The sequence below is a fragment of the Macaca nemestrina genome, chromosome 6, assembly GCF_043159975.1.
Source record: "Macaca nemestrina isolate mMacNem1 chromosome 6, mMacNem.hap1, whole genome shotgun sequence".
NCBI classification, from domain to species: Eukaryota; Metazoa; Chordata; class Mammalia; order Primates; family Cercopithecidae; genus Macaca; species Macaca nemestrina.
Genome location: NC_092130.1, coordinates 39,733,388 through 39,761,373, shown reverse-complemented (window position 1 = coordinate 39,761,373; position 27,986 = coordinate 39,733,388). Strand labels below are relative to the sequence as shown.

At 44.6% G+C, this 27,986-nt stretch overlaps 2 protein-coding genes across 4 annotated transcripts; both read left to right on the top strand.

Annotated features, from left to right (window-relative positions):
• The first annotated feature begins 67 nt into the window (after positions 1-67).
• Positions 68-8,521, top strand: LOC105467030 (histidyl-tRNA synthetase 2, mitochondrial). 3 transcript variants are annotated; one of them, XM_011716309.2, is made up of 13 exons: positions 68-369; positions 2,481-2,555; positions 2,820-2,939; positions 3,070-3,165; positions 4,416-4,541; positions 4,646-4,753; positions 5,011-5,109; positions 5,744-5,837; positions 6,161-6,288; positions 6,382-6,624; positions 6,787-6,903; positions 7,140-7,286; positions 7,700-8,521. In XM_011716309.2, exons 1-13 carry the CDS (start codon positions 262-264, stop codon positions 7,757-7,759), a joined length of 1,521 nt encoding a protein of 506 aa, XP_011714611.2. In that variant the 5' UTR covers positions 68-261; the 3' UTR covers positions 7,760-8,521. The 3 variants fall into 3 exon arrangements, with proteins under 3 accessions (XP_011714611.2, XP_011714610.2, XP_024644051.2); XM_011716308.2 differs by having other exon boundaries at positions 94-369; positions 4,386-4,541; XM_024788283.2 differs by lacking the exon at positions 68-369 and having other exon boundaries at positions 2,265-2,555.
• Positions 8,522-9,534: 1,013 nt separating this feature from the next.
• LOC105467022 (zinc finger matrin-type 2) lies at positions 9,535-16,658 on the top strand. Its single transcript, XM_011716294.2, has 6 exons — positions 9,535-9,674; positions 10,015-10,108; positions 11,203-11,326; positions 13,101-13,174; positions 13,633-13,778; positions 15,603-16,658. Exons 1-6 carry the CDS (start codon positions 9,657-9,659, stop codon positions 15,744-15,746), a joined length of 600 nt encoding a protein of 199 aa, XP_011714596.1. The 5' UTR covers positions 9,535-9,656; the 3' UTR covers positions 15,747-16,658.
• The last annotated feature ends 11,328 nt before the right edge of the window (positions 16,659-27,986 follow it).

The window sequence follows — 27,986 nt, the reverse complement described above, 5'->3', positions numbered from 1 at the left end:
GTCGCCGGGTCGCACGCCTAGAGAGCCTCCGCCGAGCACAAAAATTATTTCCGGCTCCTGCCGGAAGTGCCGAAGCTGGCTACTAAGGGAGTTTGGGAGGATCCCACCTCAGCCTCCGTGACTGGTGAGGTGCGCAAACGCCCGAGTTTTGCGTGGTGCCCGGGTTCAGCCTTCGCGTGCCCTCCACCCTTCCTGGAGTCCGACCCGCCTCCTTCCCAGGCCTTTTGTTCCTGTCCCTGAAAGCTGGCGTCCTGCCGCGCGATGCCCCTGCTCGGACTTCTTCCCAGGAGGGCCTGGGCTGCGCTGCTCAGCCAGCTCCTGCGACCGCCCTGCGCTTCTTGCACCGGGGCGGTCCGTTGCCAAAGCCAGGTGAGCGAGACGTAATTATCTCTGGTCTGTCCCAGCAGGGCCTCCAGATCTGAAAGCATAGACTCGCAGCGTGTATTCCAGTAGTGTTACAATCGGTTTTTATCGAGTGCCCACTATGTACTGACACTGAACTAAGCGATTTGGATGCCTGGTCATTTAATCCTTGGAGCAATCTTGAGAGGTTGGAGTTTTTATTTCCATTCTGCAGTTGAGGAAACGGAGGCTGCAAGATTAAATGAATGAGTTATACATGGATATGTAGTAAGGGAGTATTTTAATTCATATCCACATTTTTCCTGAAACTCTTGGACTCAAACAGTAATATTTTTAAGCAAAATGTATGAATATTCCTAATAAATGAGATGACTAAAGATCAGAAGTAGACTGAGTTCGCCTTAGAATTTACCTCAAAATGAATCTCAATTGCAGATAAGGGATTGTGGACTTGAACTTGGACTTCCCTTGGGACAGATAATCGCCATAGTATGGAACCACCACATCCTCTATTTTTGGAAGGGCATACAGCTTGCTGGTAATGCCACTGATTAAGTTTTGCCTTACTTCGGAAAGATTCTGATGCCCTCTCAGCAGATGCTTTGCGCTATTGTGAACAATACGGCTCAGGTCTTTTATTAATATTCAATCACAGTATCTTACCAGTCTGAGTTTTTTTTTTTTTTTTTTTTTTTGAGACGGAGTCTCGCTGTGTCTCCCAGGCTGGAGTGCAGTGGCGTGATCTCGGCTCACTGCAAGCTCCGCCTCCCGGGTTCATGCCATTCTCCCGCCTCAGCCTCCCAAGTAGCTGAGACTACAGGCGCCCGCCACCACGCCCGGCTAGTTTTTTGTATTTTTAGTAGAGACGGGGTTTCACCGTGTTAGCCAGGATAGTCTCGATCTCCTGACCTCGTGATCCACCCGCCTCGGCCTCCCAAAGTGCTGGGATTACAGGCTTGAGCCACCGCGCCCGGCCACCAGTCTGAGTTTTTTAGTTCATTCAAGAAATCCGTATCTTTTCATTCCACAGGCTTGTTCTGTGTCCTTGAGCTGGTTCCCCTGTCTTCAAGTTAGTTTTCCTATTTCTAAACCTGATAACTAGTGTTACCTTATTAAAAATTCTTATTTTTTTGCCCGGGTGCAGTGGCTCATGCATGTAATCCCATCACTTCGGGAGGCCGAGGTGGGTGGATCACGAGGTCAGGAGTTCAAGATCAGCCTGGCCAGGGGCGAAACCCCATCTCTACTAAAAATACAAAAATTATCCGGGCATGGTGGCATACGCCTGTAATCCGAGGTACTCGGGAGGCTGAGACAGAATCGCTTGAACGCGGGAGGCAGAGGTTGCAGGAGTTGAGATCGTGCCACTGCACTCCAGCCTGAGCGACAGAGCAAGACTCCATCTGGAAAAAAAAAAATTATTTTTGCTGTTTCAGTAGGAACCGTGACCTGGAGAAGATCATCACAATCCCTACCCCTGAATGGTTGGTGGTGGTAGTAGTGGGTTGTTCAGTGCCTTCATTATTCTCAGATTCTTAAAGTATTTGAGAATATTAAAAATCCGGCTGAGCGCAGTGGCTCATGTCTGTAATCCCAGCACTTTGGGAGGCCGAGGTGGGTGGATCACGAGGTCAGGAGTTCAAGATCAGCCTGGCCAACATGGTGAAACCCCAGCTCTACTAAAAATACAGGAGTTAGCTGGGCATGGCGGTGGCACGCCTGTAGTCCCAGCTATTCGGGAGGCTAAGGCAGGAGAATTGCTTGAACCGGGATGTGGAGGTTGCAGTGAGCCGAGATCGTGCCACTGCATTCCAGCCTGGGCAACAGACTGAGACTCTGTCTCAAAAAAAAAAAAAAAAAAAAAAAAAAAAAAAATCCATATACAATGAGGAATCTTGTGTGGTGAAGACCGGACCTCATATATATTACACGTGTAATTGTAGATACAACATGGGTTCTTTGGGGTGGGACTGAGATTGGGATAGATGAAATGGTGCTTTGGCTTCCTGTTGCTCAGGGTGAAGAGTCTTTGCAGGTTGATGGTCAATGGGGTCAGAAATGCCACAGGTCTGGCCAGTGTCCAAAGGAGCCACTTCTCACATTCATTCTTCTGCCAGGTTGCAGAGGCAGTGTTAACATCCCAACTGAAAGCACATCAAGAGAAACCAAATTTTATTATCAAGATCCCAAAGGTAATACCTTTTGCCTACCCTATCCCATTAGAGTGCCTTGGAGGACTGACCTCTGCCTTGCATGTCTCTCTGACCCCTTTTAATGTCCTTTACATTTTAAAAATATGTACTATTCTTGAGATACTAGGTGGGGCTCACAGTCATTTGAACTCAGTAGATTTCAGCTCCAGACCTGAGATTACATAATAAGTGTCCTTTAACTCCTTGTCTGAAATGGACTTATTTTTTGTTTTTGTTTTCACTGGGGCTGCTTTCGGTTTCCAGGGTACCAGGGATCTTAGTCCTCAGCATATGGTTGTGAGGGAGAAAATTCTTGATTTGGTTATCAGCTGCTTTAAACGTCATGGAGCAAAGGGGATGGATACCCCAGCATTTGAGCTGAAGGTAAGGGGAGAAGAAAGAGTACATGCAACCTCATTCACTTCTTCACTGGCCTTAAGTGTCCCAAAGGGCTTCTCATTTGTGTTTTGAAGTCATCCTTTGAACTGTGGCTCATTCTGTTTGACCCCTATAGGAAACACTGACTGAGAAGTATGGAGAGGACTCTGGGCTCATGTATGATCTGAAGGATCAAGGTGGAGAGCTGTTGTCCCTCCGCTATGACCTTACTGTATCCTTTTGAATACTGGAGACTCACCTATCTCTTTCCAAATCCAGAGGGCTTTCTCTGACGAAAGTAGAGAGAGTGACTTTGGGATCTTAGAGGTCCATTGGCAGCAGCCTATACTTCTAGTTTCTCCCAGAAGGCAGTTCTGCTACAGGAGCCTAGCCTGGAGCCCTATCATTTAACTCTAATGTGTATCATAATCCTTTGGGGGAGCTTGCAGAAGCACAGACATTTGGCTCCAGTCTCAGAGATTCTTAGCTAATTCTGTAGCTGGAATGGGGCTCAATAATTTGTATTTAAAAATTGTTTTTTTGGCCAGGCATGGTGGCGAACACCTGTAATCCCAGCAGTTGGGGAGGCCAAGGCAGGTGGATCACCAGAGGTCAGGAGTTCAAGACCAGCCTGGCCAACATAGTGAAACCCCATCTCTACTGAGGTCCTGCTGAGCTCTGGGGCTCTCAGGTTCTGAGTCTAGTTTGGGACTGACTATAGCCTTGTCCCCACAGATCTCTTTTGACCTAAAAAGTTAGCCAGGCGTGGTGGTGGGCGCCTGTAATCCCAGCTACTAGGGAGGCTGAGGCAGGAGAATCACTTGAACCCAGGAGGCAGAGGTTGCAGTGAACTGAGATTGTGCCATTGCACTCCAGCCTGAGTAACAAAAGCAAAACTCTGTCTCAAAAAAAAAAAAAAAGATTTTGTGGAGATGGGTGTCTTTGTTGCCCAGGCTGATTGTAAACTCCTCGTTTCAAGTGATCCTCCCACCTTGGCCTCCTAAAGTGCTGGGGTTACAGGTGTGAGCCACCGCATCTGGCCTACAATCTGCATTTTAAACAAGCATCGTGGGTAATTAAGATGCATGTAGTCCTTTCCCTGCACTTTCAGAAACAGTAGCTTAGAAGTTGTTAGGCAAATCCAAGTTCTGAAGCTTGACTATTTTAGATGGTTCGGAATTGATCTGAATGGGCAGAAATGGCCCAGACCTGAAGTTAGTTCTTAGGTCACTTCTGTCTCTACTTCCCTTGCTTTCTGCTGAACTTACAGTTATGCTAGGTGAGATTCCTTCATTTGGGATTTCAATATATATTGAATTCCAAGCACTGCTAGACCTTGGGGATACTGGAAAAAAGGGAAGGTCCTTGTTCTCACCCTAGTGGATGAGATCCAGTTGATAAAGGCCCAGTCCTCCCTAATGTCTGTATACTGGGCCTAAGCTTTGGATGCAGTATCCCTCTTCCTTAACCGATTTATGTGAGGTTCCCTTTGCTCGTTATTTGGCCATGAATAAGGTGAAGAAGATGAAACGTTACCATGTTGGAAAGGTGTGGCGGCGAGAGAGCCCAAGCATAGTCCAAGGCCGCTACAGGGAGTTCTGCCAGTGTGTAAGTGACCTGATGGAAGCAGCACAGTTTGATAGTTCTAGGGGCCACAACCTTGAAATTGGCTGGATAATGGAAGTTTTTTCCCATCTTTTTCTTTGCTGTAGGATTTTGACATTGCTGGTCAGTTTGACCCTATGATCCCTGATGCAGAGTGTTTGAAGATCATGTGTGAAATCCTAAGTGGATTGCAGTTGGGAGACTTTCTCATTAAGGTGAGGCCAGGGCTGAGAACTGTGGGAGAAGTCTGGATTTGGCCTAATACTGTTTATGCAAGTCCCAAACTTGGGTGACTCCAACCCTTAAGCCTGCAACTCTAGGACTTTCCTAGTAAAGCTGTTGTATTTCCTGTATGTCTGTACTCTTCCTGTGAAATTTCCATCCTTTTTATATGTCAGGAAAGTAGGTACTGTCATTGTTTTGCGTGGAAGGGCAATGACAAGCACTTGGGTCACTGACATTGAGTTCTCAGGTAAATGACCGGCGGATTGTGGATGGGATGTTTGCTGCCTGTGGTGTTCCTGAAAGCAAGTTCCGTGCCATCTGCTCCTCCATAGATAAACTAGACAAGGTAACAAAGAAGACATGCTTCTGTAGACCCTATCTAGTTTCTGCCCTGCCCTCAAATCCATACCACTAGTGAAAAATAAGGATATTGTGGCTGGAAGTGGGCTATTTTGGGGAGGAAGGTAAGGAGGCATATGAAGGAAGATCTGAGTCATGCTATACAGTGGGATTGTGACTGGATTTCTTTTTTTTTTTTTTTTTTTTTTTGAGACGGCGTCTCGCTCTGTCGCCCAGGCTGGAGTGCAGTGGCCGGATCTTGGCTCACTGCAAGTTCCGCCTCCTGGGTTTACGCCATTCTCCTGCCTCAGCCTCCCGAGTAGCTGGGACTACAGGCGCCCGCCACCTCGGCCGGCTAGTTTTTTTGTATTTTTTTAGTAGAGACGGGGTTTCACCGTGTTAGCCAGGATGGTCTCAATCTCCTGACCTCCTGATTCTCCTATCTTGGCCTCCCAAAGTGCTGGGATTACAGGCTTGAGCCACCACGCCCGGCCGTGACTGGATTTCTTAAGCTGTCTCTGACTCTGCGGAGAATACAGTTAGCTACTTGTGATGTATATACTGAATGGAAGTGAGTTGTTCTTTTCCAGTTTGAGAAAGAAAGATCTTGGGGCTGGGCTAATGTTTGGGTGTTTATGCAGATGGCTTGGAAAGATGTGAGACATGAGATGGTGGCGAAGAAAGGCCTGGCTCCTGAGGTGGCTGATCGAATTGGGGATTATGTCCAATGTCATGGTAAGAACCAGGGTTTTCAGAGCTGTGATAGAACCAGGCTGAAGGTGACATGTGCTCAAATTCTACCTCTGAAACAACCCTTTTCTGTAGATATGCTAAGCTCCAGGGCCTGTCCTGAATTTAATTTCTCTTTTACTTATTGTAAGGACTTTATGTCTTCAGATGGCAAAGCTAGAGCTAAAGGAGGAGGATCTTGTCATGTGAGACTGGGATCATCTTTTTTTTTTTTTTTAAGAAAATGAGGAAGACTAGCTAGAGCACATCAGGGATAATTTTAAATGAAACACATCTGAATGAACAGCAGATACTTTATTTCTCTCCAGGTGGGGTATCCCTGGTAGAGCAAATGTTTCAGGATCCCAGACTATCCCAGAACAAGCAGGCCCTGGAGGGCCTGGAAGACCTGAAGCTGCTATTTGAATACCTGAATTTATTTGGAATTGCTGAGAAGGTAAGCTGAATTGCAGATGGACCTCCTGCTGAGCTCTAGGGCTCTCAGGGTCCTGAGTCTAGTTTGGGACTGACTGTAGCCTTGTCTCCACAGATCTCATTTGACCTCAGCCTGGCTCGGGGCCTAGACTACTATACAGGAGTGATCTATGAAGCAGTGCTGCTGCAGACCCCAACTCAGGCTGGGGAGGAGCCCCTGAATGTGGGCAGTGTGGCTGCTGGTGGGCGCTATGACGGGCTGGTGGGCATGTTTGACCCCAAGGGCCACAAGGTGCCATGTGTGGGACTCAGCATTGGGGTTGAACGCATCTTCTACATTGTGGAGCAGAGGATGAAGGTAGGTCCTAAGTAGGTGTGAGACGGGGCTGGAGGCCTAAAATCCCTCCTGTTTCTGGAGGTGTAGTTGGAGTGGTTTTCTGATGATTCTTTTTGTCTTGATTTTTGGAATTGCTGGTGGAAAGGAGGTTTTTATTAGTTTCACTTTCTTCACTCTTATTAGACCAAAGGTGAGAAGGTGCGGACTACAGAGACTCAAGTGTTTGTGGCCACACCACAGAAGAACTTTCTCCAAGAACGGTTGAAACTTATTACAGAGCTTTGGGATGCTGGAATCAAGGTATGGTGGAGCTGATATCTGAGCCATCTGGGTATGTGTGGAATTTAGGACCCAGGGCTATGTCTTCCTTATGTCTAGGGTGGAACTCAAGACCTTTTTAGTCTACTAGCTACTAGAGTGGCTTTTTAGGGTGGGAGGACTAGCCATTTATCTCTGACTTCCTTGGATATCCATGTTCCTGAGGTTTGTTGCTGTGTTCGCTTCTAAGTCCTTTACTCTGTCTTGATCCTTTTCAGGCAGAGATGCTATACAAGAACAACCCCAAACTATTAACCCAGCTGCACTATTGTGAGAGCACAGGCATTCCACTGGTGGTCATTATTGGTGAGCAAGAACTGAAAGAAGGGATCATCAAGATCCGTTCGGTGGCCAGCAGAGAGGAGGTGAGTGGCAGCAGCAGAAATAGAAGGGACGAATTGTTTCTGCCTTTCCCAGATTTTGTAAGAAATATGCATCTTCTGGCTGAGAAATTTTCTTCATGGTTAATAGTGGTAGAGATGAACAAGCACCCACTCCAGATGACCACTGCAGCCTGTGAGTATTGGCTGTGTGGCCAGAAGAAAGACAAATGAAATCCGAATGGGTATTTTGAAACTAATCAACCTGATAGACATAAATCAGGTGTTTGAATCCCTTTCGTCTTGAGGGTATACATTCTTCAGGTCAACCCACACTACTCCCTTCTGGTTGTGTAAGTAATGGAGCAAATGCAGAGTAAAACAAATCTGGAAAAACAGTGGCTAAGGAGCTAGTATCACTTTCTAGTTTATCACATGAGGATTCTCTTATGTTTCAGGTGGCCATTAAACGGGAAAATCTTGTGGCTGAAATTCAGAAGCGACTGTCTGAGTCTTGATCCTTGCCTGATTCCCATCTGCTGCTCTTTGTAGAAAAGGTTTCCTCTAGAACTGAGTTCCTCTGGAATTGAGTGATGGACTTCACAGCAACTGGCCAGGATGGGTGACAAGTACCTTCTGCCTCCTCCATCCTTCCTGGGTACAGAACTGTAGAAGACCCTGAGGACTCCTTGGGTAGTGTGAGCAGCTATTCTGCATGGGTGCAGATGGCTGGTATGTGAAAGAGACATGCTGTAGCTGCAGAGGCAAATTTGAAGTGCCACCGAATGTTGTCAAGAGGTACTGAGATTGTTGCTGTGAGCAAGGCTCTGGGAGAGTCACCTCAGGCTGAGGATTCTGAACCGTTGAGATCAGAAGCCAGATACTTAGCCTTCTACTGTAGCTACGGAACCAGATTCTGGTGAATTTGTCCACAACCAGCCATTGGCCTGTCTGGGGAGTTTTTGGAAGACAGCAAAGAGGGGCAATGGCTGCTTTCAGCTTTGTTTGAGGACAGATGCTATCCTAAGGGCATGGCAGTACCCATGTTGATTTGACATCTCTCTAGCCCATGCATTGCTAACAATAGAAGAGTGGGGCTGTATGCTTAATAATCTTGAACATTGAACTTAATAGATGACTTGACAAGGTGGAGATCTGATATTTTGAGATTTTGGAGACCATTTCCTGTGCCAGAATCACTGCTCTAACTATTCCATGCCATGCCATGGAGGCTGTTCTAGAAGTGGTTGGATAACATGTTAAATAAAATATTAAGTGTAGTAGTTTGGGTAATTTGTTATTGTTATCAAGGGCTGGGTTTGCATAGACTGTAGAAAATGCTTGAGTGTATACTGGAGAATTGTGTGAGGTAGGAGTAACCTCCCTGGGATGATGCTTCTGTATTCAGTGATGAGCAGCCAGTTTCTCCCTCTTTCCCCGTCTGCTCAAGAGGTAGTTTTTTTTTTTTTTTTTTTTTTTTAGATGGAGTCTTGCTCTGTCACCCAGGCTAGAGTGCAGTGGCGTGATCTCGGCTCACTGCAACCTGCGCCACCCAAGTTCAAGAGATTCTCCTTCCTCAGCCTCCCAAGTAGCCAGCTAATTTTTGTATTTTTAGCAGAGACAGGGTTTCACCATATTGGCCAGGCTGGTCTTGAACTCCTGACCTCATAATCCACACCTCAGCCTCCCAAAGTGCTGGGATTACAAGCATGAGCCACCGCACCTGGCCAAGAGGTAGTTTTATTGCTAAAAATCAACATATAGTGAGCCGGTATTAGAGTGTTGTTGATGACTGGCCTTTCCAAATCCAATTAATGCTGATTAAATTATGTTCTATAAAGTTCCCCAGGTGATGGAAAAATGAGTGAAGTAAAGTGTGATAGCATTGCTTCAAGGAAAAGAGCACAAGTGCAAAACATGCTTTTTATATGTGCGTCGGGAAGGGTACCTCTGTTGCAAACGCTTCAGTGTAGTTTAGGGTCATATCGCTAGTGCATGCAGGTGAATGAGAGGCATCTAGACCCCCTAATGGCGCTTCGGCCTTAAAAAAGGTTTACGAATTCTTGGCAGTGGACGCAAAGTTGTTAGACTAGATCAGAGACCACAGTTTTTCGAACCTCAGTTTCCTTGTTTGTAAAATAGTTGAACTAAATCTTGACCCTTCAATGCTTGTTTTGAAACCCAAGGCAAAAAACGCTTGCAGGCGCCCTTACTTCCGTGTTGCTTCATACTCCTCTTGCGCCTGCGCTGTCTCCTTGGAGCAGAGGCGGGGCCAACAAGCCTGTTTTAGAAGCCCTCCAGTCCTTACCTCGTTTGGAACACAAGACTCCAAGCTTATTGGAGGGCCATCTTGCCTTACGGCTCCAAGCCGCCTTTTACGGCATTTTTCAGCTCGCCATTCACTTCGCTGTGAAGATGGCGTCGGGTAGCGGGGTAGGTGTTGTGTCTGAAGAGGAGGTTTTGCGGGGTGGGGAATGGTTTTTCAGACCTGAATAGAGACAGACTCCTGCACCCGACCGGCTTTCCGATATCTCCTCGAGATCGCAGGGTCCAGGTTCAAGAACTCCCCAGTATAGGCCTTGGCAAAGGGTCAGTGGAATCATGGAGGTTTCTCGGGTTGGGGGTCCTGAGGCTACCCCAGCCTTCTCATGCAGTCCAAAGAGGCTTCGCTTTCAAAAGGTCCTGTAGCTGCCTGGACCGCGAGGGCGCGGTTCCCTGCTTCTTTAGGGGTCCGGACACGGCGACGGATCTTGACGCTTTTTCCCCTCCACAGACAAAAAACTTGGACTTTCGCCGAAAGTGGGACAAAGATGAATATGAGAAACTCGCCGAGAAGAGGCTCACGGAAGAGAGAGAAAAGAAAGATGGTGGGTGCCAACTACATCAAGGGCTAAGGGTATCACAGAGGCGATGCGATGATGGAGAGCGGGTGGGAGTTGAAGTGCGCTGCCTTCCCACGCGGTTAAGCTCTGGCAGAGTGTTGCTTCCCTCGGCCTAGGTTTCTACATTTACAAAATGAGAGCGAGGAGGTGGGCTGAAGTAAGTAGTTTTGAGATGCTCTTCAGCTCTATTTTACTCCGCTTCCTTGCCCACCCTTTGCTTGGCTCGTTTAATGCTTTCCTGAAGTACAGAGAAGATAACGGAATCCTTTGTAGTGACAGAGAAGTGTGGAGTATTTTGCTACTGTGCATTACCGCTGTCAGTGACTCCCCTCTTTCCCTTGAAATTTCTTAAGGGAGAGAACATTCTGGCCCAATCAAGACCCTCCCATATAGTCTGAGAAAAACCGGGGTACTTTCCAGGATCTGTGATTGTTTCAGCTAGTGCTTAGCAGTGCTGTTTCTCTGTGCCTTGGACGTCAGGGACTTGGTGCTTCTCTCCTGGTTAAGAGATTGCATAAAGAAATGTCTTGTTTTGTCATCTGTTTCAAACGTGTACATTCTTCTTTCCCTTTACCTCCAGGCCACCTTGCATTCACTAACTATTTCAGTTTTTATGTAACATGTAAAATAAATAGTGCTTGACATGTAACAGGCATTTCCTAAATGTTGGTCACCTTTTATAAATTTGCCCAGCTCTCAGAAGGTTCCTTTCTGTTATGCCTAGGGTATCTGCCTGAAAGCATTCTTGAATATCCTTGCTTCTGTTTTGAAAAAGTTGCTTCTAGTAACACTTTAGAAATTCTCCCCCACAATTCAGTTAATCAATGAATATAAAACATACTGCTTTTGGATTGGCTGGCTTTGAAGTGGAGAAAAGCTGTAGAGAATTGGGGATTGCTTATGATTTTTTCCTGTGTTGAGATTCTCCCCAGCTGCTACTTTAAGTGTCTGTTGCGTCCTTTCTTTCAGGAATCATTTTGAAATGAGAGTAGACCTGAATTTTGGGTTTCATGCATGTTTTTTCTTTCTGGTTGAGGAGCTATAATATTGAAGGGACTTCCTTCCCCATTATGTTTCAGGAAAACCAGTGCAGCCTGTCAAGCGAGAGCTTTTACGGCATAGGGACTACAAGGTGGACTTGGAATCCAAGCTTGGGAAGACAATTGTCATTACCAAGACAACCCCTCAATCTGAGATGGGAGGGTAAGTTGCTTATCATTTTTCTCTGCAGCCAAGAATGCATCTATTAAGCCACCGATTTTGGTTTTAGGAACTATTGAGGAAGGTCCTTGGCCCCAGGATTATGTTCTTCTTGCCTGTAATTCCATCTTTATATTTGTTTTTCTGTGTCTCCCAAGGTCTCAAGTTGACATGATAGTGTCTCTAGGAGTGGTCACTCAGTGGGCTTCATATTATTAGCATTGGCTGGGCACGGTGGCTTATGCTTGTAATCCCAGCACTTTGGGAGTCCAAAGCAGGAGGATTGCTTAAGCCCAGGAATTCAAGACCAGCCTGGGCAACACAGTGAGACCCTGTCTCAATTAAAAAAACAAAACAAGACAAAAATCATACTAGCACTGCAACTACTAGTAGTAGCACTACAACTACTACTTAATACATATTTTAAATTTTTTTTTTTTGCTGGCTGGGTGCGGTGGCTCACCACGCCTGTAATCCCAGCACTTTGAGAGGTCGAGGCGGGCGGATCACGAGGTCAGGAGATTGAGACCATCCTGGCTAACAAGTGAAACCCCGTCTCTACTAAAAATACAAAAAATTAGTTGGGCTTGGTGGCGGGCGCCTGTAGTCCCAGCTACTCTGGAGGCTGAGGCAGGAGAATGGTGTGAACCCGGGAGGCGGAGCTTACAGTGAGCAGAGATCGCGCCACTGCACTCCAGCCTGAGCCACAGAGCGAAACTCTCTCAAAAAAAAAAAAAAAAATTTTTTTATTGCCATTATACTTGTTATCAATTCTGATTTACTATTAATATTTTAAAAGGGATTATTTGATCTGTCAGAGGAAGAAATGAAGGAAGGTGCTACTGAGGAGATTTCTAGGGGAGAAATTAGGTAGAGCCTAGGAGTTGTTAATGGTGAAGAAGCGGGGTGTGAGGTTCCAGACTAGCTGCAAAGGCTGTAGTTGTTATGGATGCCTGATTGTACACCTTCTTCCAAGACTGTAACCTGTAGGAAGAAGGGTCCCACAACAGCTTGTCACCCTTTTGCCCCCCACTGCTTCTCTCTCCAGTTAGGTTTTCTAGCAGGAGAGCAACACAGACAGCAATGAGTGACACTTCTCTGAGCTGCTTAGTAAACCCACTGTTGTCCATTCCTGTCTGTATTAGTTATCTATTGTTACGTAAATTAACAAATTAACCCACAGCTTAGCAGCATAAACTACACCACTCACAGTTTCTTTGGGTAAGGAATGTGGGAGTGGCTTACCTAGGTGGTTCTGGCTCAGGGTCTCTTCATGAAGCTGCAATCAAGGAGTTGGCAAGGTAGGTCTGCATTCATTTGAATCTTAAGTGGGGCTGGAGGATCTGCTTCCAAGCTCTCTCACATGCCTGTTGTTTGGAAGCCTAAGTTCTTTGCCCCATAGACCTTTCTATAAGACTGCTCACAATAGAGCAACTGGCTTCCCCGGAGCAAGTAACCCAAACAAAGACAGAAGGCATGGTTTTTAAAATAACCTAATTTTGGAAGATATTACTTTTGACATATTCTGTTGGCCACACAGACCAACTCTAGTACAAATTGGGAAGAGACTACACAGAGTAGGAATACCAAGAGGGTGGGGCTCATCCTGAGGCTGTCTTTGAGGATGACTGCTATATTCTCTCGAGAGCCAAGGCTTTATAGAAATGAAGGCTTAACACTTCTAAAAAGAAGTTTACCTAAAAATTTGTGTTTCTTGGTTGAAAATGATAAGATCCTTAAAACCATATTTGACTCAAGTGCTGTTTCTTCCTGTTAGATATTACTGCAATGTCTGTGACTGTGTGGTGAAGGACTCCATCAACTTTCTGGATCACATTAATGGAAAGAAACGTAAGGCTTGGAGGTAGCTTGTGACTAGGGCTGGAATTGGGTTTTGGAGGTGGGGTGGAATGGAAGGGTAGGTTTTTTTTTTTTTCTTCCTCTTCTTTTTACTGATCAAAAGAAGGCTGGAGTAAGAAAGGTAGTTTCTATTGGGCTCTTTTTTGATGCCCCTATTAGAACTCTCCAGTTGTTTCAGCACAGGCCATCTTTTACTTCATTATGTAATATTTCTGGAGGCAATGGGTAAGAGGCCTTATTCTGGAGGCCATGAGACTTTTAACAGCACCCAAACCATGTGCTGCTCCTGGGCCCAGCTGACCAAGGGAATTTCTTTTAACCGTAATTATTTGTGCTGTGTGTTTTATGAGATGTCATATGAGAAGATGTCAGAGAAGTCAGGAAAATACTTTTTGAGGGGCTGAGGATGTTTTAATGAGCTTGCCTTCTTCACTGTTGACCCCATCCAGATCAGAGAAACCTGGGCATGTCTATGCGTGTGGAACGTTCCACCCTGGATCAGGTGAAGAAACGTTTTGAGGTCAACAAGAAGAAGATGGAAGAGAAGCAGAAGGATTATGATTTTGAGGAAAGGATGAAGGAGCTCAGAGAAGAGGTAAGCCTCTCCTAGTCTTCCCCTCTGCCCCAGATTTGAGTTTTATGTTATGAATCATGGGAGACCCTGTCCTCATCCCACTCCTACTCCCAGCCCCAGAGTTGTATCTCCTGAGTTCTGTATATTAGCGGAAACATTTGTTGCCTTTGTTTAGGATTCTCATGATCTGAAGGAAATGGCTCTGAAACGACTTTTTTGTCCTGGACTCTGTGGGCCTTATTATTTATTTATTTTAGCGATACAGATATTTCTCAACTTCTGACAGGGTTACCTACCGATAAACCCATCATCAAGTTAAAAATATCTTAAGTCAAAAATGTGTAATACGGCCGGGCGCGGTGGCTCAAGCCTGTAATCCCAGCACTTTGGGAGGCCGAGACGGGCGGATCACGAGGTCAGGAGATCGAGACCATCCTGGCTAACACAATGAAACCCCGTCTCTACTAAAAATACAAAAAAATTAGCCGGGCGAGGTGGCGGGCGCCTGTAGTCCCAGCTACTCGGGAGGCTGAGGCAGGAGAATGGCATAAACCCGGGAGGCGGAGCTTGCAGTGAGCCGAGATAGCGCCACTGCACTCCAGCCTGGGCGACAGAGCGAGACTCCGTCTCAAAAAAAAAAAAAAAAAATGTGTAATACACCTAACCTACCATAGTTTAGTCTAGCCTACCTTAATGTGCTCAGAACACATTAGCCTACAATTGACCCAGATTATCTAACACAAAACCTATTCTATAATAAAGTATTCATCTCATTAATTTATTGAATACTGTACTGAATGTGAAAAACAATGGTTATATGGATACTTGAAGTACAGTTTCAAATGCATGTCAGTTTGCACCATTGTAAAACTGAAAAATCTTGTCAGAGCATCGTAAGTTGAGGACTCTCATCTGTATTCTTTGATTTAATTTTTTAAAAAGACTTAACTTTTTTTAGAGCAGTTTGGGTTTGCAACAAAATCGAGAGGGAGGTATAAAGATTTCCCATATACCCACTGTCCCCCACAACATGCATAGCTTCCTCCATACTTTTTTTTTTTAACTACAAGAGGAATTAACTAAATGTACCTAGTCCTAAGGAGGCCCATGAAATCAGGCTGACTGGGTCAGAATTCTGTTTCTTCCACTTACTGGCTGTGAATCTTGGGCAAGTTATATAACCTCTTTGTGCCTCAGTATCCCCATATTAGAGATCTTAGTATAATATGCATGAAGTACTCAGAGCAATTTCTGGCATGTACTGCATGCCCCAGAATGTCAGTTGCTATTATATGGTTTTGCTGTCATAACCCTGTCAGGAACTAGAAATGACATGGGGCCAGACGCAGTGGCTCACGCGTGTAATCCCAACACTTTGGGAGGCCAAGGTGGATGGATCACTTGAGACCAGGAGTTCAAGACCAGCCCCAGCAACATGGTGGGACCCTGTCTCTGCAAATACAAAAATTAGCTGGGTGCAGTGGCACACGCCTATAGTCCCAGCTACTTGGGAGGCTGAGGTGGGAGGATTGCTTGAACCCAGGAGGTGGAGGTTGCGATGAGCCGAGATTGTGCCACTGCACTCCAGCCTAGGCGACAGAACAAGACTCTCTCAAAAAAAAAAAAAAATGAACTAGAGTGCAGGCTTGAGAACTTCTCTCTAGAGGCTAAAATTTCTTTTTGTTATCCTTTATAATTTTTACTCTGGCTTTTACTCTGTCCTTGAGATTTTACTTGTCTTAAGTACTTTCTCCTAAAGATAGAAAGGAGTCTTGAAACTCATGTCTTTTTCAGTAACATTTGGCTGAGGAGTCTAAACTGATTCTGAGTGATTTTTCCCTCCAGGAAGAAAAGGCCAAAGCATACAAGAAAGAGAAACAGAAGGAGAAGAAAAGGAGGGCTGAGGAGGACTTGACATTTGAGGAGGACGATGAGATGGCAGCTGTGATGGGCTTCTCTGGCTTTGGTTCCACCAAGAAGAGTTACTGAGGCTTTCTATGCTTGGCCTAACTTGGGCCTATGCTGGACCTAACTTTGTGTGTGTGTGTGTGTAGTCGGGGGTCATTTCTTTTTGGGTGATGGGAAAGTTCTTAAGAGTGTCAATGGGGAGGGATAGAGGGTGGGGCTCATGGTTTCCCTCTACTTTGGGAGAGGGCACAGATTGCAGAGGTAATGCTGTGGCATATTGCTTCAGCCTCAGTATATCGCTGGAGTCATAGGACCCCTGCCCACCTGAGTTTCCAATAAAGAAAAACCTCCCCTTCTGAGGCTGCTTTCCCAAAACTCCCCCTGCATCTTTATCTCTCCATCTATCCAGCCTCTTGTCTGAGCATCCCACCTTTATCCTGTGTTATGCCTTTGTTTTAATTTTAACTCATGTTCAGCCTGCAACAGAAGAATTCTCTAGGTCCCAGTTTCCAGTTGATTGCATATCCTTGACCAGCCCTTTTTCCCATCCCGCCCTATGGTTCTCTAGCTACCTGTGCATGCATGTGTATTTCTGCCTGGTTCTATGGTGTGTGGATGTGTGTGCATGAATCTGTCACATAGAGGGGGCCTGAGCTGGAATCCTAGAGCATTGCTGCCCTGGGGCCTGATGTTCTTGGCTTCCTCAGAGCATGTAACAGGAAATTAAATGGGATGAGTGTTTGGTGTGGTTTGTGTCTGATGAGTTTTTTAACATTCAGGTATAGATTGTTTCAGGTTCTCTTGTTTCATTTTCCTGAGGATTTCTGTTTTTGTCTTCCTTGTGAGCAGGCTTTTGGAAGAACCTGTTTGATGCAAAGAAGAAAATGAAAAACAAAACAAAACAAAAAATCCCCAAAACCTTATTATGGGAGCCCTTGGGTCTTAGAAGCTGTTCAACATGTATAATAAATGGCATTGACTGGGCCTGTTTTACATTTGGTGGGAACATTCCATAATTTTGCCTGTGAATATTTGTTTTTCCTTCTCATGCTGAGGATTTCCATAGAGTGTTTTATTCTTCCATTTTAAATCTTATTTTTGCCTAGGATTTTTTTTTTTTTTTTTTAGCATGAGTTATGTTTTCCTCTGGTAAGGGATCTGTGTCCAGAGGAGCCTGAACCAAAACTATTCCTATCATTTCAGACTCCTTTGATCTTTTGTTTTTGGAACAGTAGAGCTCAGGATTGAACTTAGTGTTTTTCTTTTTCTTTTTCTTTCTTTTTTTTTTTTTTGAGAGAGTCTTGCTCTATCGCCCAGTCTGGAGTGCAGTGGCGCGGTCTTGGCTCACTGCAACCTCCGCCTCTTGGCTTCAAGCAGCTAATTTTGTATTTTTAGTTGAGATGGGGTTTCACCATGTTGGCTAGGCTGGTCTAGAACTCCTTGCTCAGGTGATCCACCTGCCTCAGCCTCCCAAAGTGCTGGGATTATAGGCGTGAGCCATTGCACCCTGCCCTTAGTGTGTTTCTTACTGTCTGCTAGACACAGGATTACTTAATCTTGGCACTGTTGATATTTTGGGCCAGATTATCATTTGTTGTAGAAACCAATGCTGTGCAGTGTAGGGTGTTTATGATTTTGATTTTGATTTAGGATTAACTTCATCCCTGGCCGTTACCTGCTAGATGCCAGTAGCACCCTCTTCCACAATTGTGACAACTAAAAATGTCTATGCCCCTGAGAAAGGCAAAATCCCTCCCTACCCACATTGAAATCCACTGAGAAGCAGCTAGCTGTTTTCCCTACCTTGGTCTAATTTGAGAATTAGATGGCACAGACTGGTAAACTCAGTACAGAAACTCACAAAACTTTGATATCCATTGGATCAAGTACTGTACCAAGTCCAGGGGATGCAGAGGAAAAAAAATAGTCATACATACATGGAGAATTATTAACTTTAACACATTAACTTCAAGCAGATGAAACCTGTAACTCTTGCTGGTTCTATACCCTGAAAAAATGGATCCGTTGGGTTAACAAGGCTGCCACCATATAGCTGGTATTCATTCTCTGCCCCATCAAGCTCTTCACCTTTCTGTAGTATCTGAACCACAAAGCATCATACACCTCCCTTTGGACTTTTGTACAAAATTCCCTTGCTGTAAACATGTGATGCTGAATCTTACCACTGGGAACACCATGAATGTATCTTCACCTGTGGGCTCAAGGCCTGGCTCAAAGTTTTAGATACAGTAAGTATTGGGCAATGGGGGCAGATTGGTGGGTGCTTTTCTTGGCAGGATTATGTGCACTTCAGGTCCCTTGGGTGACAGTCTTGTTGTTGACTAGGTCTTTTGTTACCCCTTTCAAGGCAGGCTGGAGGTTTCAGTGAGTTCCTTCCATGGTTCAGTTTTTTTTTTTTTTTTGAGTGTCACTGTCACTCAGGCTAGAGTGCAGTGGCATGATCTCAGCTCGCTGTAACCTCCACCTCCTGGGTTCAAGTGATTCTCCTGACTCAGCATCCCGAATAGCTGGGATTACAGGTGCCCGCCAGTATCCTCGGCTAATTTTTTTGTATTTTTAGTAGAGACGGGTTTTCACCATGTTAGCCAGGATGGTCTTGATTTCCTGACCTCGTGATCTGCCCGCCTCGGCCTCCCAAAGTGCTGGGATTACAGGTATGAGCTACCGTGCCCGGCCTCTTTCAGGTCTTTCTAAAACCAATGGAAATGTTTGCATTCTGGTTGAGGAAAATCCGCTTGACCAGTGCTTAGGTGAACATGCTGTAGGTACTGGTATTATCTTCTGGGGCAATGCATCAAAGTCCCAGATGTCATGGAATTTACATTCTGGTGGAATTGCCCTTCAGAGTACCTGGGGAACAAAAGATGATCCTTATTATTAAAGATGATCCTGTGACTTCAGGCACCCTCAAGGCTTCTAGTATTTCCCCCATAACTTTCTCCAAATATGTGTGCAGATTCTTTAATCCAGCATATATTCTAACAACATACTTGTGTATGTGCACATATATGTACCAAGATGTGTATTACTGCAGCTTTATGATAATGAAACTTAAAACTAGTACATTTATACTTGAATATAATGCAGCTGTTTACAATGCAAGGGAATTAGGTTTATATGCAGTGACCGGAAGGATCTCCAAGACATGCTGTTACGTAAACAATATCCAACAACTGGATTCCCCAGCAAGCCAAGAAAAACTATGTTTTGTGTACAGTTAAATATACAGATTGAGGAAAAGGACTGGAAGGATACACATTGAAATATAGACAGTGGTTAATTGGAGAAAAGTAGAAATTTGGGGAAGAAAGGTTAGCTGTTTACAGAGTACATAAAAGGAATAGATGTTCCTGTGGTATTAAAAATGGAAATATTTTTAGGCCAGGCATGGAGGCTCACACAGGTAATCCTAGCTCTTTGGGTGGCCGAGGTAGAAGGATCTCTTGAGGCCAGTTCCAGGTCAACTTGGGCAGCATAGCAAGATCCTGGCTCTACAGAAAATAAAAAAGGCGGGCACGGTGGCTCACACCTGTAATCCCAGCCCCTTGGGAGGCCGAGGGGAGCGGATCACTTGAGGTCAGGAGTTCAAGACCAGTCTGGCGAACTTGGTGAAATCTCATCTCTACTAAAAAATACAAAAATTAGCAGGGTGTGGTGTGCATGCCTGTAGTCCCTGCTACTTGGGAGGCTGAGACACCACAATCGCCTGAACCCGGGAGGCGGAGGCTGCAGCGAGCCGAGGTAGTGCCACTGCAATACAGCCTGAGCAACAGAGTGGAGACTCCATCTCAAAACAGAAAAAGGAAAAAAAAAATTGGCCAGGTGCGGTGGCTCACGTCTGTTATCCCAGCACTTTGGGAGACCGAGGCGGGTGGATCATGAGGTCAAGAGACCGAGAGTATCCTGGCCAACATGGTGAAACCCCGTTTCTACTAAACATACAAAAATTAGCTGGGCGTGGTGGTGCGCGCCTATAGTCCCAGCTACTCGGGAGGCTGAGGCAGGAGAATCGCTTGAACCCGGGAGGGGGAGGTTGCAGTAATCGGAGATCGTGCCGCTGCTCTCCAGCCTGGCGACAGAGCAAGACTCTGTCTCAAAAGAAGAAGGAAAAAAAAAAAAAAAAAAAAAAGCAGGACGCCGTGGCTCACGCCTGTAATCCTAGCACTTTGGGAGGACGAGGCGGGCGAGTCACTTGAGGTCAGGAGCTTGAGACCAGCCTGGCCAACATGGTGAAACCGTCTCTATTAAAAACACAAAAATTAGCCGGAAATCGCTGGAACCCGGGAGGCGGAGGTTGCAGTGAACCGAGATCGTGCCACTGCACTCCAGCCTGGGCAACAGATCGAGACTCCGCCTCAAAAAAAAAAAAAAAAAAAAATTAGTTGGGCATAGTGAACTGTGCCTGTAGTCCTAGCTACTCGCGAGGCTAAGAGGGGCGTAGGGGTTGAGCCTAGATGGAGCCAGTGCACTGCAGCCTGGGTGACAGAGGATGATTATGTGTCTTTAAAAAAAAAGCGTAACAGGAAGTTTCACCTGGGCAGGGGTTGTAAGGTTTAACTAGTTTAGCAGCAAAGTTCTAAGATAAGGTCTGAAATACAATTTACACCTTGTGAAGACTCCACTGCCCTGGCCCAAGCACTAGTTGTAAAAGTTGATTTGATCACAAAGTGATACTGCGTGGTTGTTTTGGGAGCGCAAAGGCTGGAAGCGAAGGACGTGGGGGCATTTTGAGAGTTGTGGAGCAGGTGACTGCTGAGAAGGAGACAATAAGCCGAGGGAAGACACAACTGCGGAAGAGCTCTCCAGGGCTTAAGGAAAGGCTGCGTCCTTGTCACTGCTGTGTGTCCCCAGACGGACAACTCCTGAATTGTCTGGAGGTGGGGGGCGTGTTGGACAGTCCTGGACGCTGAGTCATGCTAAAGCACCCTTGTTTTGACTCACGCTTTGTGACGTAGGTCTTTCTCACCAGTCAAGAAAATATAATCCGGAAACAACCTCTGGGCTGGCTTTAGCTCAGCGGTTACTTCGGCGACACCTCCTAGGATTACACCAACCTCTCTGGGTTGTTCGAGACCCGCGGGCGCTCTCCAGTCCTTTTACCTCTCTGGGTGGTTCGAGATCCGTGGGCGCTCTGCAGTCCTTTTCACTGCTGAAGTTCAGGTCCCTTTCCATGGAAAAAGAAACCAGGGCTCCTTGGAGAAATGGCTGATTTAGTACTGGGCAGGAAATATAGAAACGGACGTGGAGCAGTGCTAGATCTCGTAGTGCTAGAAAGTAAGGAAGTGCTTAAAAACCAAAACCAACCAACTCAACTTTTAAAGTTTTTTCCGTGTTCAGTATGTTCAAGGGGTTTTTTTTTTTTTTTTTTTTTTTTTTTTTTTTTTTGAGACGGAGTCTCGCTCTGTCGCCCAGGCTGGAGTGCAGTGGCCGGATCTCAGCTCACTGCAAGCTCCGCCTCCCGGGTTTACACCATTCTCCTGCCTCAGCCTCCCGAGTAGCTGGGACTACAGGCGCCCGCCACCTTGCCCGGCTAGTTTTTTGTATTTTTAGTAGAGACGGGGTTTCACCATGTTAGCCAGGATGGTCTCGATCTCCTGACCTTGTGATCCGCCCGTCTCGGCCTCCCAAAGTGCTGGGATTACAGGCTTGAGCCACCGCGCCCGGCCTCATGTGTTTGTTCTAACAGTTACCCGTATGTTTGTATCTTCTTGCCTTTTTTTACTGAGGCCCACAGGAATTTTTCTTCCAAATCTAATGGATGTTCTAAGATATACCTCAAACTTGATCATTCCATATAAATTTTCATAGGTTTCCTTTCGATATGTAGACCCAAGTTTTCTTTTATTATAGTTTTGAAGATTACATCGGTTCCATTATTTTATTCTTCTTCAGGGACTGCAATGTATGTTGGATCTTTGCCTCTATATCACTTTCTCTCTGATCTTTGAATTGCTTTCTTGATTTTATTTTTATTTTATTGGCTGTTTTAATACCTTTCCTCAATACCAGTTATTATATTTTAAGTAAAAGCTTTTCCTCTTTGGACATCTTATGATTCAGTGTTCTTTTCAGAGATTTTTTTTTCTTCCATATCTCCTGCTTTTTTTACAAACTGTTTTCTTATTTCGTTCTTTGTCCATTTCTGTTCTGAGTTATTTTTCTGATTCATGGCATTTTTTTCATGTTACCAAATGATTGCTTAAGGTTATCTAATTTAGATTGGAGTACTGTGTTTCAGTTTTCCAGTTTCATGGTTAGTGTTTTAAAAAATATTGATTTTCACTTAACATTTTGCTATATACTGTGTCTGCAATTTTCTGTGCATTTTGAAATGTTTTATTTTCCAGTTTCAGCAATTACAAATGAAGTAGTAGTTTGGGTGCCTTACCAGCTTTCTTAGTTTGAGTGCCCTGTTTTTGTTTGTTTGTTTGTTTTTGAGACAGTTTCGCTCTTGTTGCCCAGGCTGGAGTGCAATGGTGTGATCTCGGTTCAATGCAACCTCCACATCTCCGGTTCAAGCGATTCTCCTGCCTAAGCCTCCCAAGTAGCTGGGATTACAGGCATGCACTACCATGCCTGGCTAATTTTGTATTTTTAGTAGAGGCAGGGTTTCACCATGTTGGCCAGGCTGGTTTCGAACTCTTGACCTCAGGTGATCTACCCACCTCGGCCTCCCAAAGTACTGGGATTACAGACATGAGCCACTGCGCCTGACTGTAGTGCCCTCTTTTGTTGGTAGAACAAAATGCATTTCTTCCCCAAATAGCCCTTTTTTGGAAAGTGGAGCACAGGCTGATATCTTGTGATTTTGTGATTTTCTTTTATATCTGTGAGACTCTTAATTTTTTTTTTCTTTGCAATCTCTGCCTCCTGAGCTCAAGCAATACCTCCTGCCTCAGCCTCCTCCAGAGTAGCTGGGACCACAGGTGTGCACTACCTCACCCAGCTTTGTATTTTATTATTTTATTTTATTTTACTAGAGATGGGGTCTCGCCATGTTGCCCAGGCTGGTCTCAAATTCCTGAGCTCAAGATCCGCCCACCTCGGCCTCCCATAATGTTGGGTTTACAGGAGTGAGCCACCGCGGCCAGCCTGGTACTCTTATTCACTGCTTGCTTCCTTTCTCTTCACCATGAAGCCCTGAAGGGGTACCTCCCCTTCAAGTCGCCTCTTTCCTCCTGCCTTTGCAACATTGCCATTTCCAGTCTCCAACAATTTCACCACCTTTTAAAATATATCTCAGTTCTTTCATCTACCAGATCTCAGACATATTGTCAGTATTTCTCCACTCAAGACGGGACCCTTTTTTTCTGGTGGTGATTTAGACTTTCTGTGCCATCTTGGCTTCTCTTCTAGAGCATGGCTCTGTAACTGGATGTGCTGGTTTTGGATGTATATATCTGCTTTTATATAAAATGGGGTTTATAATTTTCTCTGCCTGTAAATTATGTTGTAGCCATAGATGGTTTTATTTGTTCTCCTTAGTTTTGTTTGTTTATAGGATGTGTGAAGAGATTCAACTTTAGGTAACTGGCTTTATTCTATAGGAATCTGGAAGCCAGAACATTTGTTTTTGTTTTCCATAAAAAATTTTAATTGTGGTAAAATACATAGTACATAAAATTTGGCATATTAACCATTTTACACCTTTTTTTTTTTTTTGGTCTTTTTTTTTTCCTTTTTGTGGAGAATGGGGTCTATATTGCCCAGGCAGATCTCGAACTCCTGGGCTCAAGCTATCCTCCCACCTCTGCCTCCCTAAGAGCTGGGATTACAGGTGTGAGCCACTGTCCCCAGGCCATATGAACCATTTGGAAGTGTTCAGTTCAGTGGTGGTAGGTACATTCGCACTGTTATGCACCTGTCACCACTGCCCATCTCCAGAACTCTTCATATTTCAAAATTGAAACTCTATACCCACTAACTAATAACTCTCCATCTCTCTCCATCCCTAATCCCTGGCAACTGCCATTCTGCCCTCAGTCTATAAATTTGACTACATATCTCATAGAAGTGGAATCATGCAGTATTTGTCTTTTTGTGACTTGTTTATTTCACTTAGCACAGGTTTTTTTTTTTTTTTTTTTTTTTCTGAGAGGGAGTCTCACTCTGTTGCCCAGGCTGGAGTGCAGTGGCATGATCTCAGCTCACTGCAACCTCCGCCTCCCAGGTTCAAGCAATTCTCCTGCCTCAGCCTCCCAAGTAGCTGGGATTACAGGCATCCACCACCATGTCTGGCTAATTTTTGTATGTTTAGTAGAGATGGGGTTCACCATGCTGATCAGGCTGGTCTCAAACTCCTGACCTCAGGTGATCCTCTCGCCTCGGCCTCCCAAATTGTTGGAATTACAGGCATGAGCCACCACGCCTGGCCAGCACAATGTTATTAAGGTTCATCCATATTGTATCATGTACCACAATTTTATTCCTTTTTAGAAAGGATAAATAATATTCTATTGTATGTGAATACTACAATGGAATATTATGAAAATGGAATATTTTGTTTAGCCATAGTCCATCAATGGACATTTGGGTTCTTTTGACCTTTTGGCTATTATGAACAATGCTGCTAAGAACATAAATGTACAAATATCTGTTTGAATTTCTGCTTTCTTTTTGAGATGGCATCTTGCTCTCTTGTCCAGGCTGGAGTACATTGGCGTCATCTTGGCTCACTGCAACCTCCACCTTCCGGGTTCAGGCGATTCTCCTGCCTCAGCCTCCTGAGTAACTGGGATTACAGGCACGTACCACCAAACCCAGCTAATTTTTGTATTTTTAGTAGACATGGGGTTTCACCATGTCAGCCAGGCTGGTATCGAACTTCTGACCTCATGATCTGCCCACCTCAGCCTCCCAAAGTGCTGGGATTACAGGCATGGTCCACCGCGCCTGGTCTAGTATCTGCTTTCAATTCTTTTGGATATATACCAGAAGTGGAATTGCTGGATTTTATGGTAGTTCTATTTTTAGCTATTTAAGTAACTGCCATACGGTCTCCCATAGCAGCTATATCATTTTACATTCCCACCAATAGTTCAGAAGGGCTTCAATTTCTCCACATCTTCACTAACATTTATTCTCTCTCTCTCTGTGTGTGTGTGTGTGTGTGTGTGTGTGTGTGTGATAGTAGCTATCCTGAAGGGTGTGAGGTTGTATCTCCTGTGGCAGCTTATTTGATTTTAATCTTTCTTAATCATTAGTGTATTTAAAACTGTAAGTTTGCCTCTACATATTGCTTAATTGTAGTACACAAATTCTGTCATGTAGTGTTTCATTCACTTCTAAGTATTTTTTAAGCAGAGTCTGATCTAGTAATACGTGATTTAGTTTCCAAACAAGTGGGATTTTATTTTAGCTATCATTTTTACAAATGTTAATTCCAGGATGCACTGTGTAGTAAGAGGACATTGAATGGGATTGGATCTTTGGAATTTATTGACGCTTCCTTTATGGCCTATTCCTATTTATGGCCTATTCCTTTATGGCATGGTCTATTGTTGTAAGTGTTACATGTATATTCAAAAAGGATGCCTGATTATTTTGGATCTACATATTTTAAAATTTGTTTTCTAGCTTATTCATATCCATACTATTTTCAGGTCTATGTGATCTACAGTTCTTAGAGATGCATGTTAAAACATTTCCAACTACAATTGTTGATTTAACTACATGTTAAAACAGTTCCAACTACAAGAAACACGGTGCATCTTATAGTGCTAGATAGTAAGGAAGTGCTTGAAAACCAAAAACAGGCCGGACGCAGTGGCTCACACCTGTAATCCCAGCACTTTGGGAGGCCGAGGAGAGCAGATCACGAGGTCAGGAGATCGAGATCATCCTGGCTAACACAGTGAAACCCCGTCTCTACTAAAAATACAAAAAATTTTGTTGATTTATGTATTTTTTCCTATTTATTTGATATAGTTGGTGATTGTAATGTGGATGCATGTATGCTTATGATGATTATATCAATTTTCTACTGTTTTCTAATGAAACATTTTAAAACTGTGAGGCATAACATACATGCAGAAAGTTTATAAGATATATATGTAGATTTAAATAAATGCTTATAAAATGAATCCATATATTCACTACTATATAATCCATATAATCACCACTAAAGAAAATGTTGCTGACTGGGTGCTGTGGCTCACACCTGTAATCGCAGCACTTTGGGAGGCTGAAGCGGGCAGATCACCTGAGGTCGGGAGTTCAAGACCAGCCTGACCAACATGGAGAAACCCTGTCTCTACTAAAAATACAAAATTAGCCGGGGTGGTGGCACATGCCTGTACTCCCAGCTACTTGGGAGGCTGAGGCAGGAGAATCGCTTGAACCCGGGAGGCAGAGGTGCAGTGAGCCAAGATCATGCCACTGCACTCCAGCCTGGGCGACAGAGTGACACTCCCAGCCTCATTCTTCAGGAAACCATCTAGTTCAATTTAGCTTCAAAGGATGTATTTCCCTTTTTGGTACAGTGGGATCTTACTTCTGGTCACTTCAGAAAGGTAATTCTGAATTTCAGAATCTTTAAACTCTCTTGGGACTGATAAGTGGTTTGAGTCTCAAAAGGACCTAAGTTATGGGGTATTTGGAGGTACTCAAGTTGGCGTCTTGGGAAAGGAAATGGAATGGAAATTCAAGAGCCCACAGTAATCCCAGATAACTCAGAAATCTCAAAGAGAAGCTTCTTTTAGGTCTTTCTAAAACCAATGGAAATGTTTGCATTCTGGTTGAGGAAAATCCGCTTGACCAGTGCTTAAGTGAACATGCTGTAGGTACTGGTATTATCTTCTGGGGCAATGCATCAAAGTCCCAGATGTCATGGAATTTACATTCTGGTGGAATTGCCCTTCAGAGTACCTGGGGAACAAAAGATGATCCTTATTATTAAAGATGATCCTGTGGCTTCAGGCACCCTCAAGGCTTCTGGTATTTCCCCCATAACTTTCTCCAAATATGTGTGCAGATTCTTTAATCCAGCATATATTCTAACAACATACTTGTGTATGTGCACATATATGTACCAAGATGTGTATTACTGCAGCTTTATGATAATGAAACTTAAAACTAGTACATTTATACTTGAATATAATACAGGTGTTACAATACAAGTGAATTAGATTTATATGCAGTGACCAGAAGGATCTCCAAGACATGCTGTTAAGTAAACAATATCCAACAACCGGATTCCCAGCAAGCCAAGAAAAACATTTTGTTCTGTGTAGAGTTAAATATACAGATTGAGGAAAAGGACTGGAAGGATACACATTGAAATATAAACAGTGGTTAATTGGAGAAAAGTAGGAATTTGGGGAAGAAAGGTTAGCTGTTTACAGCGTACATAAAAGGAATGGATGTTCCTGTGGTATTAAAAATGGAAATATTTTTAGGCCAGGCATGGAGGCTCACACAGGTAATCCTAGCACTTTGGGTGGCCGAAGTAGAAGGATCTCTTGAGGCCAGTTCCAGGTCAACCTTGGCAACATAGCAAGACTCTGTCTCTGACAACAACAACAAAAAAGGCCGGGCACAGTAGCTGAAGCCTGTTATCCCAGCCATTTGGAAGGCCGAGGGGAGCAGATCACTTGAGGTCAGGAGTTCAAGACCAGCCTGGCCAACATGGTGAAACCTCGTCTCTATTAAAAAAATACAGAAATTGGCCGGGTGTGGTAGCGCATGCCTGTAGTCTCAGCTACTTGGGAGGGAGAGGCACGAGAATCACTTGAACCCCGGAGGGAGGCTGCAGTGAGCTGAGGTGGTGCCACTGCAATCCAGCTTGGGTGACAGAGTAGGTACTGCATCTCAAAAAAGAAAAAATGAAAAAAGAAAAAAAAAAGTTGGGCATAGTGGCCTGTGCCTGTAGTCCTAGCTACTCATGAGGTTAAGAGGGGCGTATGGGTTGAGCCTACATGGGGCCATTGCACTGCAGCCTGGGTGACAGAGGGAGAGTCTGTCTCTAACAAAAAAAAATTAAAAAGCGTAACAGGAAGTTTCACCTGGACAGGAGTTGTAAAGTTTATCTATTTAGCAGCGAAATTCTAAGATAAAGTCTGAAATACAATTTACACCTTGTAAAGACTCCACTCCCCTGGCCCAACCACTAGTTGTAAAAGTTGATTTGATCACAAAGTGACCCTGCGTGGTGTTTTGGGAGCTCAGAGACTGGAGGCAAAGGAGGTGGGGGCTTGTCGAGAGTTGTGGACCAGGTGACTGCTGAGAAGGAGAGAATAAGCCAGGAACACAACCACGGAAGAGCTCTCCAGGGGTCAGAGGAAGGCTGAGTACTTGTCACTC

Bases quoted from the DNA above. Each gene is read 5' to 3' on its own strand.
- LOC105467030 (XM_011716308.2), top strand. From the start codon at position 262: ATGCCCCTGCTCGGACTTCTTCCCAGGAGGGCCTGGGCTGCGCTGCTC. The intron at 5,838-6,160 runs GTAAGAACCAGG...ATTTCTCTCCAG, and splicing joins GGATTATGTCCAATGTCATG to GTGGGGTATCCCTGGTAGAG. The intron at 6,625-6,786 runs GTAGGTCCTAAG...CACTCTTATTAG, and splicing joins TTGTGGAGCAGAGGATGAAG to ACCAAAGGTGAGAAGGTGCG.
- LOC105467022 (XM_011716294.2), top strand. The intron at 10,109-11,202 runs GTGGGTGCCAAC...ATTATGTTTCAG, and splicing joins AGAGAGAGAAAAGAAAGATG to GAAAACCAGTGCAGCCTGTC. The intron at 13,779-15,602 runs GTAAGCCTCTCC...TTTTCCCTCCAG, and splicing joins TGAAGGAGCTCAGAGAAGAG to GAAGAAAAGGCCAAAGCATA.